The sequence below is a fragment of the Diospyros lotus genome, chromosome 1 (assembly GCF_014633365.1).
Source record: "Diospyros lotus cultivar Yz01 chromosome 1, ASM1463336v1, whole genome shotgun sequence".
Taxonomy (NCBI): domain Eukaryota; kingdom Viridiplantae; phylum Streptophyta; class Magnoliopsida; order Ericales; family Ebenaceae; genus Diospyros; species Diospyros lotus.
Genome location: NC_068338.1, coordinates 50,657,440 through 50,671,929, shown reverse-complemented (window position 1 = coordinate 50,671,929; position 14,490 = coordinate 50,657,440). Strand labels below are relative to the sequence as shown.

General features: G+C 36.8%; 4 protein-coding genes across 4 annotated transcripts; 2 read left to right on the top strand and 2 right to left on the bottom strand.

Moving 5' to 3' along the window:
- The first annotated feature begins 2,129 nt into the window (after positions 1–2,129).
- LOC127791152 (21 kDa protein-like) lies at positions 2,130–3,960 on the top strand. The gene has a single exon (XM_052320966.1). It carries the CDS (start codon positions 2,722–2,724, stop codon positions 3,280–3,282), a length of 561 nt encoding a protein of 186 aa, XP_052176926.1. The 5' UTR covers positions 2,130–2,721; the 3' UTR covers positions 3,283–3,960.
- A 451-nt stretch (positions 3,961–4,411) lies between these two features.
- Positions 4,412–5,106, bottom strand: LOC127791141 (21 kDa protein-like). The gene has a single exon (XM_052320940.1). It carries the CDS (start codon positions 5,098–5,100, stop codon positions 4,504–4,506), a length of 597 nt encoding a protein of 198 aa, XP_052176900.1. The 5' UTR covers positions 5,101–5,106; the 3' UTR covers positions 4,412–4,503.
- Positions 5,107–8,002: 2,896 nt separating this feature from the next.
- LOC127791114 (21 kDa protein-like) lies at positions 8,003–8,936 on the bottom strand. The gene has a single exon (XM_052320897.1). The coding sequence runs from the start codon at positions 8,837–8,839 to the stop codon at positions 8,240–8,242; it is 600 nt and encodes a 199-aa protein (XP_052176857.1). The 5' UTR covers positions 8,840–8,936; the 3' UTR covers positions 8,003–8,239.
- Positions 8,937–12,902: 3,966 nt separating this feature from the next.
- On the top strand, positions 12,903–13,798 carry LOC127791133 (21 kDa protein-like). Its single transcript, XM_052320927.1, has one exon. The coding sequence runs from the start codon at positions 12,980–12,982 to the stop codon at positions 13,577–13,579; it is 600 nt and encodes a 199-aa protein (XP_052176887.1). The 5' UTR covers positions 12,903–12,979; the 3' UTR covers positions 13,580–13,798.
- The last annotated feature ends 692 nt before the right edge of the window (positions 13,799–14,490 follow it).

The following is a 14,490-nucleotide window of genomic DNA, read 5'->3' as shown; positions in this document are numbered from 1 at the left end:
ACCGCTTATTACATGTATTTCCTATTATTGGAATTATCACTTTTGTGTGATACTCGTGTTTTTAATTTTAATAAAAAAATAAATTAATTACAAGTAGAGAATTTATCTTACTATACAGAGTAAAAAATTAAAATTAGGATTTATAAATACGAATGTTAACTTATTATGACTCAATCACTTGATTTATGCCATAAAAGAAGATATATTCTGTTCTTTCCGCTTATAAAAATCCATTATTGTTGGGTTTATTTTTAAACTTTAATTTGTAAATGAAATTAATTTTAAACTTTAATTTATAAATAAAATTTAAGTTTAATAAAATTAATTCTTCACACATCTTCTTTACTGTTAAATTTAATTTCCATTTCTGTATCCCAAAGATACCCGTTGTCGTTCCCTTGTCGATTGCTTCTTGCTTGCCTAATCTTGTGATTGTCGTTCTCTCTCATCGTTTTTCCCTCTCGTATCCGTCGTCAATTGCTTATTGTTACTCAATGCTCGTGTTGTCATTGATCAAGTCTCAATCTTGCAATTATTGTTCTCTTTTTCGATCGTTCCCTCTCGCACTCGCTATCAATTGCTTCTTATTGTTCGATGTTTGTGTCGCCGGTTACTTCTTGTTTCTTGTTTGTATTACATTTAAATTATTTTTTATATTAAAAATATTTTTTACAAAAAATCTCTTATATTTTTTTAATTTACATTTCATTCGGCATCTTCGTTTCTTTTTTTTTTTTTAAATAATACAATTTCCCTATTTTTGTTTCCATAACTGCTGCACATCTCCCTCTCTGTCTCGCTGCCACTGTCTACTGCACAGCCCCCCTCCGAGAAGCTTGTCGAGCTCGAGGCTAGAAGTTGGTTCGCTGAGGCTCGACTTAGCTCAGTTTGAATGCAACCCTCTAAGTTAGAGAATAATTTATTCAATGTTATACTTAGTTGTATTGGAGACAAAGAGGACCCCGGCCATCCCCATCCGCATCATTTTCACCGATTTTCGGGACCACGTGAATCTTAAACGTGTTTTCAAACAGACTTTTGTTTGTGAAGAGAAAAACCGACTTGTTTCAGCCAATGCTTTCTCATTTCTAATTTAATGAATGAATGAATACTGTTAAAATCTTAGCTTCGCATATATATTATATTATATATAGCATTATTATAAAAAGACATTGTGAAAGCAGGAAGATAAAATGGAAATGTGTGCTTTTGACCTTCACTTTTTCTCCAAAGGCCCAATTGCAACTTTGATCTTTTGCTCCCGCCTTATCTCAAGGGCTTCTTCCATAACAAATGGGTCCCATCATAGATTTTTTAATATTTAAATTATTAGTTATTATATTTGGAGAAAAAACGTAGTAATATTACCATAAATGTATAATAATAAATATTACATTTGAATGCTATGCCTTTATATAGTAGATGGAGAGATCAACACGAGGTACGATGAAGCAGTGTGAACGAACGGTTAGATTTGGTCCTCTGAATAAGTCAGCTATGAGCATCGGCTTGGGCTTGAGTCTGCCTTTGATGCTTGTTTGAATTATCTTGGGCTAGGCTTTTGGATAGACAGACCCTACCCTTCTCACCTCTTTTAATTTGAGCCTCAATTGGAGATTTGGATTGGTGTTTGGTGTGCTTAACGATGAAGGAACAAAATCATTCTGCCCGTTTAAAATATTGGTGGGAGGCCCGCCAAGCCTATTGGGCCAGCCCTGAATGGGATTTGTCCCAGCCCGGCCCATGCATTACGGAATGACCCAATTGATTACTCTAATCGAAGAACATTTCTTCTCCAGGGAAAAAGCTTAATTGAGTGAACAGAACACAACTAATGCTGGATTTGGAGGCAATTAATCGCCTATTTTCACACATGGCCATTCCATAATCGAGGTCTCCACCAGTGGCAGCTCTATAAAATAGGCAATGACAGATTAATTAATTAATGTATATGTCTGTATCCTAAACATGTTTTCTTTCTTTTCTCTCTTTGTCATTCATTTTCACACACACATATCATTCAGAAATTTTCCTTTCGAGCCTAGAAATATACGAATAATATTATACATTCAACGCAATTATTTTAGTTGTAAATTTATTTTTTAAAGTATAATAGTTTAATTATTTTTATTGGATTATATTAATCCATAACGAAATTGTTAAATGTAATAATCTTAATTGTTGCAATAGGATGATCCAACTTACACTTTTATTTTGTTAGTGAAAAATTTCCTTTTAAATTGAAAAAAATAAAAATAGCGACATCTCTATAAAAAAATATGAGTTTTAATAAGAATTTTGTGACATCATTTAAAGAATATTGTAATATATATATGTGGCACTAAATTCAAAGGAGAGAAAGGTTAGCATTTTATTGAAACTTTTGACTGGTCTTCGCAATTAGATAGGAATGCATTTTAATTTCTATACATGCCCTTTACCTAATCCACAGAACATATATAATTTAATAGGATTAGCTAGCTAGCTAGCTAGCTAGGATATAACAATAACATGTCCCCAAATTGATGCTAATTTGTTTGGTGCATTCCCAACTCACTCCCTCCATGTTGCCTTTTTGCCAAACTCTACACAAATTAACCATCGCATGAGCATTAAGCAAGCACGTTAATCCAAACCAATTAACTATCCAAAGGGCTCGTTATAAATTCACATTCGACTCTCGCTACCCAACAATCCCAATCATCTGATTACATCAAGATCATGGCACGTGCCAACTTTACGCTCCTAGCACTAATCCTCCCTCTCTTCTACACCGCCGGCGAGGCCGCCAACTCGGCTGCCTCCACGAGGTTCATCAAGGCCTCATGCAGCGCCACCAGGTACCCAACGCTGTGCGTGGAGTCCCTTTCCCCCTACGCCGCCACCATCAAGCAAAGCCCCCGCCAAATGGCTCAAACCGCCTTGTCGGTGACCCTAGCCCGGGCTGTTTCCGCCAAGACATTTGTGAAGAAGCTGAATAAGCTCAAGGGGTTGAAGCCTCGAGAGTACAGAGCTCTCAAGGACTGCTCCCAAGGGATGGCTGACGGCGCCGACCGGCTCAGCAAATCGGTCCTGGAACTCCGGCGGGTGGCCGGAAAGGACTCGTCTTGGCTCGTCAGCAATGTGCAGACTTGGGTCAGTGCCGCTTTAACCGATGCCAGTACTTGCTTGGATGGCTTCGCAGGCCGGCCGTTGCCTTCGGTTACTGCAGAGGTTACCAACGTTATGAAGCTTACTAGTAATGCACTGGCACTGGTTAACCAGTTTGCTGCTAAGCTTTAGTCGACGGTGCACCGGCCGGCAGCCGGTGATTGATTTGACAATCTGGGTTTCTGGTGTTTGATAAGCGCATCTCTTCTTCATTATAACGCTTCGGATGTTTGTTCACATCAATCGCTTGATGGTTTAGTTAAGTTCTGTAATTTTGTTCATGTTTCTTTATTCTCTTTTACACATAGCCAATTGTATGATTCATCATTAATGTTTCAATAAGACCGAAATATATGCAAAATTATATGCTTGAGTGACATTAGACCAAAATTATTTGTTTATTATTTATAAACATCACGACATTGAATAAATGTTTTGCTATAGGTCAATTGCACACCAATGTTGTTATTAGGGAGAGACCAAAACTAGCTAGCTGTATCTTGGATCAATGAAGTGCTTTATTAATTAATAAGTAATTTTTTTGATAATCAATTAGTAAATAATTGAATTAATATAAAGAAAAACAGGTGGACAGAAATGAATGAGATTTTAGTCAATTCAGGATATTAATCATTTTGGCACATATAGGGGAAAAGTCAAAGTTTGATCTAATTAATTATAGTGTATATTTAATTAAATAGTAAACTTTCCTTATATTCTTTTTAATTATACTATAAGGAAGCAATATTCTTAATTATAGATCATATTACCATGAAAAATATCATCATATATATGGTATATTACTTTTGAATTTTTGTGCTTCGTTAGGCGCATTTCTCAATTCTCAATGTGCTCATTTGCCGAACTAACACACACTTTCTGCATAGCACTAGATTCTCACGAGAATTATTTGATTAAAATTGAAATTTTGAATTAAATTAATTCAATTTGGTTAATTATTCAATTCTTTATTGAATTAGGTTTGGTACGTATATGTATGAAAAATATTAATATATTGTTATTTTCTGTTCTCTTTTAACACTAAAATTTAATTTTTAATTAACCTAATAAACCGAATTATCCAAATATATGATTATTTTTTTAAAAAAAAAATACGTTTAAAGTTTAGGACCAATTAATTTACAAAATTGTCTCTGTTAAAACTTAAATGATGATATCTTATGTAATAATTACAGTTAATAAAATGTGTTATGTTGTTACTAAACTTTAACATTGGCGCCCATTTTGATTAAAACTGCATTATTATTTTGATTAAAACTGCATTATTATTTTGATTAAAACTGCATTATTTGGAGGGAGGGGAACATATGTACGTAGATATGTGGAGCATTCTTAATAACTGAGCTGGTTGAGGAGAGACAAAGCATTACTTGCCACTCCGATGAACATGGAAATGCGGCGATTTATCTTCTTCTTCACATTGCCACTCACTTCGCTGTCAACAAATCCATCCGTACAAGTATCCTGGTCGGTTATGGCGGCGCTGATCCATGTCTTGATGTTCGCCATCTCAAACCGCTTATCTTCACTGCCGCCAATGCCTCTCATGGCGTTGGCCGATTGCTTGAGCTCTTCAATGCTGTCCTGGATGTTCTCTATGCAGTCCCAGATCACTGCAGCCTCTCTGGCCTTCAAACGCTTCTTCTTGGCTAGCTTCAATACCGTGGAGGACGATTTCTGGGCGGCCGTGACGGCGGCTGAGAGGGCGGCGTTGCAGAGACTCCAGGGGTCTAATTTGATGGTGGTGGCGTAGGGCGAGAGGGTCTTGTAGCAAAGGGCCGGGTAGGTTGTGACGTTGCAGGAGGTTCTTATGAAGGTTTTGTAGTGCTGAGACTGGGAGGCGGCGGAGACTGGCGGAGAGACCAATAGGAGAGCCGTGAAGATCAGGAATGCGAGCAGAAGATGGCAAGAAGAAATGTAACCTTCCATGTTTGATTCAAGCAGATTAATTGCGTTGGGGAGCTGGAGGCCAGCCTCCTTTTATAGGGCAACTTTCAGGTGTACGTAATCATGCATAATTAAGATCTTAATTAAGATCATAATTTTTTTTTCTAAATAATAATAATAATAAACGTATAATGTACCTTAATTCCCCATTAATTAATCTTTTATGTTGATATATATATATAGATATAGAAATGTGCACGCAGCCTCCTCCACATTAGGGATTAAGAAACAATTTTGGATTCTCATTGTCGCATTGCTTGGAAAACGTACACGTCCCTAAATTAAACTATTTGCCAAGAATAATAATTTAGAATGATAAGATAACAACATTAATTAATTATGTAAACTATAATCCACTTCCATACGAACTTCAACTTCAAGTGATCATATTTATATATATAAATAAATATTAGTATTAAAAAATAAAGCTCCGATTAAAAGAGTTGTATAACGTACGGGTCATGTTCCTCGCTGAGTCCGGCAACAAAATCGGAAACCCGCATAAGATAAAGAGTCAGAGATATGACCAATGAAGAAAAGTCAACGCATCCCATGTGGGTCATGATGCATGGATCCGCAAGCCTATTCGTGCAGGGACATCTAGATCTATACATATGGAGACGTTATTTTACCATACATGTATATGCGTATTTTGCATGTATATGTCGACTATGCATATTTATGAGTTAGCTTAAAGTATAAAAATGTCTACGGATATTTGGCCATATTATTAAGTCTAAATGTATATATACACATAATAAAAAATTTCGAATCAAACTCAACTTATCAATTAGTTAAACTAATTTATGAAAATTTTATAATTAGCATATATATATATATATATATATATGGCATATCAAGAACAGGCACATGCTACCACCTAATTGACAATAAAAAAGTTTCAAATATTCTCTGTAGAAGCGTCCACATTAAATTCAAATCTTTGTCAAATAAGCTGGGTTGTTCTTGGGCCGCCCGCCTGGCCCAGCCCGTGTACTGTAACAGTCTGGCACAAGGGATAGATAATTTCAGCATTAGTTAGTTCTTTTAGTTTGAATCAATTAATGTACGTAGTGGCCGGCGGTTGTTTTAAATCTCTTTCTGTACAAGTGGATTCAGGCGCTTTCAACCTTTATTTATGGCATTCTGGATATTAGGAAATTAAGGTAATAAAAATTAATAAACAAAACTTATTTAAGTGTTCATTACCCGTGACGTGAACTCTTCGTTAGCTAGTTTTCATAAGAAGTCAAACATTGTTACTTATTTTATATCCTAAATTTAGAAAAAAAAAAAAAAAAAAGACAACTCGATCTGTTTATGAAAATTTAATTAGTGGTTTACGTACTACGTACCACGGTGTGGTAGCCTAGTTATTGGGGAGGCACCCTTTGTTGGTAGTGGTTAATTAGATGATTGAATTTTAGAATTATCAAACGTGGACGTGCATTGAGGCAGTAGACTTGAACTTATACAGTGAGCGTAATAGCCCATAATGTATATATATTGAAGAGGGCTTTCATGGTTTATGTCCAGAAAGGGTTGTTATGCTAGTTGCCCTCGTTACCTTTCCCTCTTTATGAAACAAGAAGAGTATAAAAAGAAATTTTTTAGTAATTTATTTAACAAATTTTAAAATTTAGTAGCCACTTTGCCCTTTTCAAAATAATTTTTCCTTAAGCTAAATTGGCCGCTATAATTTTGGTTTACAGGCCAAATTGATTATTGAACTTTAAAATATATCAATAAGTCATTGAACTTTCATAATTAAGGCCATGTTAGCCAACTATATATCAATTATTGACAACATTATTATAGACTTAAACCACCATCTAATAGTGTTAAAATGAAAATTCGATGGTTAATTAAGGTGACTCCATTTATGGATGATTAATGGCTTATTTGAATTTTTCTCTAAAATATCGGTATAGAATGGTATTGGTATTGTTTTGGATATATTTAAAATAAATATTATAAAGAAATACATATATATATATAGTTATATTAAAATTTCTATATAACATGTAAAATGATTAATATTATTGAAAAATGTCACAAATAAATAATTTAACATATAAAAATACTCTAAACAAAAACATGCATAATATTACACAAATAGATAAATTATAAAATTGATGATAACAGAGAATAAATAATTAATGACATAATGTATATCAATAACACTAATAAGAAATTAATTTGTGCATAAAAATGCATAAGAAGACAAATTAAATTTCAAATAAATGCTCGAAGTTAAATAGCTATAATTATTTCTTGTTAAGTTTATGTATAGTCCATAGAATTTATTTATAGTTTTTGTAGTTGTGAAAAATTTATAATATATTATACAAATAAATTGTAATTAGGAAAAAATATATAAAATCATAAAAATAAAATTATGATAAATTTTTCTTGGCATTTGATAAAGCACACATTGGCATTAAAATGCGACATTATGTTGTATATAAATTTATCTTTCCCAACCCAAAAATTGTTTGAAAATTGGGCACATCTTAGGTGCCCATTTTTGGTTAATGTTCTTATAATGGGAGAACCTTGGCGGCCGGGGCCATGCCCTCGACTGGCGCTACCTAATAATTGGGGCTGTCAACTGCAAGGCATTATTGGTGATCGATTGCATATATAGACATGGCTGTCTTGTGGGGGCCGGCAGTACTTTTTGGAATATATGGGCCGGGGTATCAGGCGCAAGTTATTTGTCATTTCCTTTGTATTTTCAAATTGAATAAAACGTTGGGAATTTCATGTGAGTGAGTGTGTTTGTGTGTGTGTTTTATTTTATTTACCCATTAATGCTTGCTTTGTGAATTAACACACAAATTGGATTCGATTACATTAATTAATTAATTAAAAAGACCAAAGGTGTGAAACTATATATATATATATATATATTCGCCAAATGGAAGAGACACATCATTTACTTACACCTGTTCATTAATTATAAACAGTAGCCTGTAGGCGAATGCAAGCAGCTATATATAGTCACCCACTGAAGAGTACGTGACTTCTTTAAACTCAAAATTTCTAAATTATTAGTACAAACATCTACGTACCACTCGCCCGGTGGTATATATTTCGACCATATATAGCTATCAGCTCTCTAGCCGTGGAAGGTAGAAGCATAGCCGTTGATGAGGGCCAAGGCATTGCTCGTCAGCTGGGCAACCTTCACAATCCGACCCCTTACGGTGCTCTTCAGCTTCCCGGCCATGGCCGAGCCGGAAAACCCGTCTGTGCAGGTGTCGTCGTCGGTCAAGGCGGCGCTCACCCACGTCTGGATATCGCCCATCATCAGGTCGAAGTTGGTGCCATTGATTTGGGTCATCTCTGCCATGGAATTCCTGAGCTCGTCCACGGAGTCGGCGACCTCTTCGACGCAGTCGCGCATGGCGTCGGCCTCTCTGGGGCTGAGGCCGTGGGAATGGGAGAGCCGGGCCATCACGGCGGAGGTGAAACGGGTGTTGTTGAGGGCGACGGAGAGGGCGGCGTGGGCGAGCAGCTTGGGGCTGGTTTGGATGAAGTTGGCGTGGGTTGAGAGGGAGGTGTAGCAGAGTTTGGGGTAAGTGGTGGCGCTGCAAGATGTGCTGATGAACTCTTCGCTGTTGCTCTTTTGGGGCCTGCCGGCTCCGGTTCCGGAGGAGATGGAAGAGAGAAAAATCACGAGGGTTGTGAAAAAATAGATAGGATTTGGGCCATCCATCTCTCTCTCTCTCTCTGTCTCTCTTTCTTCTGTGTGTGAGTAGTGGTGAAGAAGAGATGGGAGGGAGAGTTTAGAATTTATGGGGTTATACAAAGGTACAGTTGGTGGAGAATTCATGTCCAAGTTGGATATTATTGACATAGAGAATTCGTATGCAAATTGCATCAAGTGACATGAAATAATTAATTGAGGCTGCTAATTAATGGCTCCACGAAATCCCTTAATTACAAGTTACAATCAACTCTAACTACAATATAACATGCACGGTTTGTTTCGTTTACTTTGAGGGTAACATTGACATTAATTAGCTCAAATTTATTTACCAAATTGTTTTATTTTAGCAAAGGTAGTAATTAACATGATCAAGTACTTTTTCCGCATGTGAGAAGTGGGCCAAATGACACTGCATCATCCATCTTCAATTGTTTTGTTGATACCGATGGCCGATCCTTTGGAATCTTTACGTACACTCCCTCTCGTTTGGCCCCATTACTAACAAAATCATTAACGGAGAAAGAAAGGAAGAATATAGTACTTTTTTTATCTTCTTAAATATATTAATCAAATTACATTTTAATGTGTTAATTAATATATATATATATATCAAAATTATTTATTTATATGAGATTAACATGTATAGTAATAGTACAAGGTACACATGGATCATCACTACCCCCCATCTATATAAAGAAAAAGTAGGTGGGGAAGCGATCATCAGTTTGCCCTGCTGATTTTAAGCAAGAAATCGTGGGAGGGACATCAATCAGCCCCACAAATCACATGCACACCGTAACTGCATGCCCGCCCGCGCATGCCCAATATATATAACCAATTTTATCATACTGCCCTTTGTACAATGATCATCGATCACAGGTACTGTTCCACTCCATTTCATTTCAGATTCAATGGCGGCTTATATCATTTCAGTTGCTTGCATGAATCTCTACGTACTAATTAATATGGCGAAAAGGATATTTTGTTCCTAAATTTTTGTAAAATATATTAAAATTTTCATAATTTTAAATGCGTTTTTGAACTTAGGTAAAAAGCATATTTGTACCCCTAATTTTTTTTTATTTTTTTTAAAATATTAAATTTTTCATAATTTCAAATGTGTTCTTGAAATATGTAAAATAATTTATTTAAACACTTGTCCAATAGGTGATACGCATGTGCATTAACGTAACAGTTTTTTAACGTCTTCTCAACTCTCTATTTCTCTCTCTAATATCTCCTCTCACTTTCGTGTTTCTTCAACTCTCTCTTTCTCTTTCTTTGCCTCTGACGTCTCTCATTCGACTACGTCTCTTGTGAGGAATGCTATTCCTGGCTCAAATTGACCTTATCTTCAATCTCCCCAACAATGGGGTGATTATTGACTCAAGTAGGACAGTGATGCGTCTAACCCAACCGGCCTAGCCCAATTGAAGGAAATGTAGGAGATGTTGGAGGGAGAGGAGAGGCAGCCCAAGAGAGAGAAGGGGGGAGGGAGTTGAGAAGACACAAAAAAAAAAAAAACTGTTATATCAGTGTGTGTGAACATCATTTGCTGGCTATATGTTTAAATGGATGATTTTGCATAATTTAAGGATATATATTTGAAACTATGAAAAGTTTAGAGGCAAAAATATACTTTTTGATCTAAGTTCAAGAATACAATTAAAACCATGCAAAAATTTATGGTTTCACAAGAAAAAAAAATGTAGAACTTTAAGGGCATAAATATGCTAGCTTTTGGCCCCTAATATATTGTGCACATGTCACCATCTATCCAGCAGATCAATTCATACTTTTGCTTCAAATTTTATAAGAAATTTAAGTTGGGCACGGTACTGCTGTATTAATTGGATGATTGTGGCCTCATTCTAGCTGCTTGCAAAAATATCATTGGTCAATGAGAAGAATAAAATGTCTGATTGATCCAAGTTTGCAATACCAATCCTCTGCTTAATTGCTAGATATTTGGACATGCATGATTGATTGCCTTATTTCGGGCCCATAACTTTCAAACCTGGACTTGAATTCCATAACACACTCACCTAAGCTCACCATTGTCAACATTTTAAGCCTTTGCTAGAAACAATCTCTTTAGCTATAATTGTCTTAAATTATTGTTAAAAGAAGAGTTAATTTATCTCTTTATTCTAGGTGCTTATCCATGTAACCATTTCATAGTTTCTTGCATGCCACCAAAGTCCATATATATCTTCCCACTAGAGATTTTTAATACCCATTTGACTGTGATTACTCCCCAATAGAGTGAATTGTTAACAGTAAGATATCACAAATTTATTGATGAGAGCTACATACAAAAGGGCTACAATATTTGATGCATTGAACCCTCGACACATTTTATTTTAAATGAGAAGCAATAGAAGAATGCCAATAAGGTATATTTCATCCTCTTATTCCTCCTAAAGTTTCATATGTTAATTTGTTGGTTTTGTGTTTCCTAATGAGGCTCAAAATTGTGACAATTTTTCGGGTGGATTTTATTTTCATAGGGTTCGACCCGGGATTAAAGAACCCAACTCGGTCACCACTTTTACGCAGTTCATTTTAGAAGTCAGGCCACAACCCCACTCTCCACTTTAGAGGAGAAATGAGCCTTAACCAATTTGCTCAAGTGGGGGGAAGCCCACTCTTTTGAGCCTAAAAGCTCATTATCTCTTAAGTCCTAAACCCACATATAAAAGGCCTATTTTGTGCGGCCCATTCCCAGTTGTTTCTTTCTTTCGGCCGAACCCTAGCCTCTCTTTCTCTCTCGTTTCCTTACTTGGTTGATTGCTTCCTTCGTGGTTTCCTTTTGCGGTTGATCTTCGATGGCTCTGTTTTTCATGTCGGTCCGATGCTTCTTTCCATGTTGAGAGACAGCATTTGTCCTTGTTGATCTTGGTCGATTTGTTGGTGTCGCATGCCCTATTTAGGGGGTTTCGATTATCCATTCTCGATAAGCATTTCTCTTTGGCTTTGTGCTTTCTACTCTCTGTCTTTGTGACCGATCTACCTTATGTGGTAACCTACTGTGTGTGGCTTTGATCGATTGTGTGAGAGAGGGCTTCGCTTATGTTCGATCGAGAGGTGTTGGGGCTTTCGAGGTTTTTTGATTTGAGGGCTGGTTTGAGGGTTTCATTGTGGCTTGTGGTTCCTATTCGTTGGTGTTACCGAAGTGGTGAATGGACTCACAGATCTGAGCCTTGAATCGATCTTATATAGGGACTTTTACTTCGTGTTCATCTTTTTGTTGTTGTTATCGATACTTTGTGTTTTGTTCTTTACATTCGATTAGATCTGGTTTGATGTTATTGTACTAATTCTACTGTTTTGAAGAGATTTTCCGCAACATAATTAATTAGAGCCAAAACCCTAAAAAATATAGATCAAACTTAATTAGGCTTCTGAATAAAAAATTAATTAGTTCATTCTTTTCACGCCAAATGATTCATAAAATTAAATGTAAATAAAGTAATGTTCCACACCCTCTTTTCGAATTCATTCATCTGCCTTAAAAATTATGTTCCAAGTTCTAATAGAAATGGAAATAATAATTAATAATAAACAGTTAATGTGAATGCTATGAAAGCTTTTGTTACAATTGCGTGTGAAGCATGCACGTGCTTCGATCTTTTTCATGTTTCATCATTATCCCTAGCTAGCCCAACAATCTCTCTAAGGCTTCGCCATCATATCATTAAGTAGGGCAATTAATGCATTACTTGTATGCTTTTGGCCTTTTCTTTGATTCAAAATATCATTGCTAATTAATTACATATGCATGCATAATAAAATGTATCATCGAAGTTTGCAATACCAATCCCTTGCTTAATTGCTAGATATTCTTGGACACACCTTCGTCCATTAAATTTGAAACCAAACAAACCATGTTATATTAGTTAGAGTTTGATTGTAACTTGTAATTAAGGGATTTCGTGGAGCCATTAATTAGCAGCCTTAATTTATTATTTCATGTCACTTGATGCAATTTGCATACGAATTCTATGTCAATAATATCCAACTTGGACATGAATTCCCTATCAACTGTACCTTTGTATACCCCATAAATTCTAAACTCTCCCTCCCATCTCTTCTTCACCACTACTCACACACACATACACAGAGAAGAAAGAGAGAGAGAGAGAGATGGAAGGCCCAAATCCTATCTATTTTTTCACAGCCCTCGTGATTCTTCTCTCTTCCATCTCCTCCGGCGCCGGCGCCGCCAGGCCCCAAAAGGGCAACAGCGAAGAGTTCATCAGAACATCTTGCAGCAACACCACTTACCCCAAACTCTGCTACACCTCCCTCTCAACCCACGCCAACTTCATCCAAACCAGCCCCAAGCTGCTCGCCCGCGCCGCCCTCTCCGTCGCCCTCAACAACACCCGTTTCACCTCCGCCGTGATGATCCGGCTCTCCCATTCCCACGGCCTCAGCCCCAGAGAGGCCGCCGCCATGCGCGACTGCGTCGAGGAGGTCGCCGACTCCGTGGACGAGCTCAGGAATTCCATGGCAGAGATGACCCAAATCAAGGGCACCAACTTCGACCTGATGATGGGCGATATCCAGACGTGGGTGAGCGCCGCCTTGACCGACGACGACACCTGCACAGACGGGTTTTCCGGCTCGGCCATGGCCGGGAAGCTGAAGAGCACCGTAAGGGGTCGGATTGTGAAGGTTGCCCAGCTGACGAGCAATGCCTTGGCCCTCATCAACGGCTATGCTTCTACCTTCCGCGGCTAGATAGCTATATATGGTCGAAATATATACCACCGCGCGAGTGGTACGTAGATGTTTGTACTAATAATTTAGAAAGTTTGACTTTAAAGTCACGTACTCTTCAGGGGGTGACTATAGCCGTTTGCTTTGCCTACAGGTTACAGTTTATATTTAATGAACAAGTGTAAGTAAATGTGTCTATTCCATTTGGCTAATATATATATATACATATATAGTTTCACACCTTTGGTCTTTTTAATTAATTAATGTAATCGAATCCAATTTCTGGGTTCACAAAGCAAGCATTAATGGGTAAATAAAATAAAACACACACACACAGACACAAGAAATTCCCAACTTTTTATTCAGTTTGAAAATACAAAGGAAATGACAAGTGACTTGCGCCTCATACCCCCATATATTCCAAAAAGTACTGCCCCCACAAGACAGCCATGTCTATATATCCGATCGATCACCAATAATGCCTTGCAGTTGACAGCCCCAGTTAATAGGTAACGCTAGTCAATTAAAGATTGTCTGCATCATGTGCACAACTTACAACGACTACCCATGCTTGGCGCGCAGAGAGAGACAAAAAATGACATTTATTATTAAGAGAGAGAGAGAGAGAGAGAGAGAGAGAGAGTTTACGTATATATATAAATAAAAAATGAGTTGTGGACCATCAAATTTGAATCTTCTTTTTACAAATTTATCACCCTTCGGCTCTTAAAACGTTTAATTTTTTCCTTCTTGATATCAAATATGGGAAGGCTTAAGGTCACTTTTACAAAAATTATAAATAAATTTTATATACAAAATCATTGAAAGTAGTCGAGGACCATGGCCGCTGCCGCGCGTCAGGGTTCTCCCATAAGGACATTAACAAAAAATGGGCAACTAATTAAGATGTGCCCAGTTTTCAAACAATTTTT

What these genes read in the sequence shown, in the direction of transcription:
- LOC127791152 (XM_052320966.1), top strand. Translation starts at nt 2,722, where the DNA reads ATGGCACGTGCCAACTTTACGCTCCTAGCACTAATCCTCCCTCTCTTC.
- LOC127791141 (XM_052320940.1), bottom strand. Translation starts at nt 5,100, where the DNA reads ATGGAAGGTTACATTTCTTCTTGCCATCTTCTGCTCGCATTCCTGATC.
- LOC127791114 (XM_052320897.1), bottom strand. Translation starts at nt 8,839, where the DNA reads ATGGATGGCCCAAATCCTATCTATTTTTTCACAACCCTCGTGATTTTT.
- LOC127791133 (XM_052320927.1), top strand. Translation starts at nt 12,980, where the DNA reads ATGGAAGGCCCAAATCCTATCTATTTTTTCACAGCCCTCGTGATTCTT.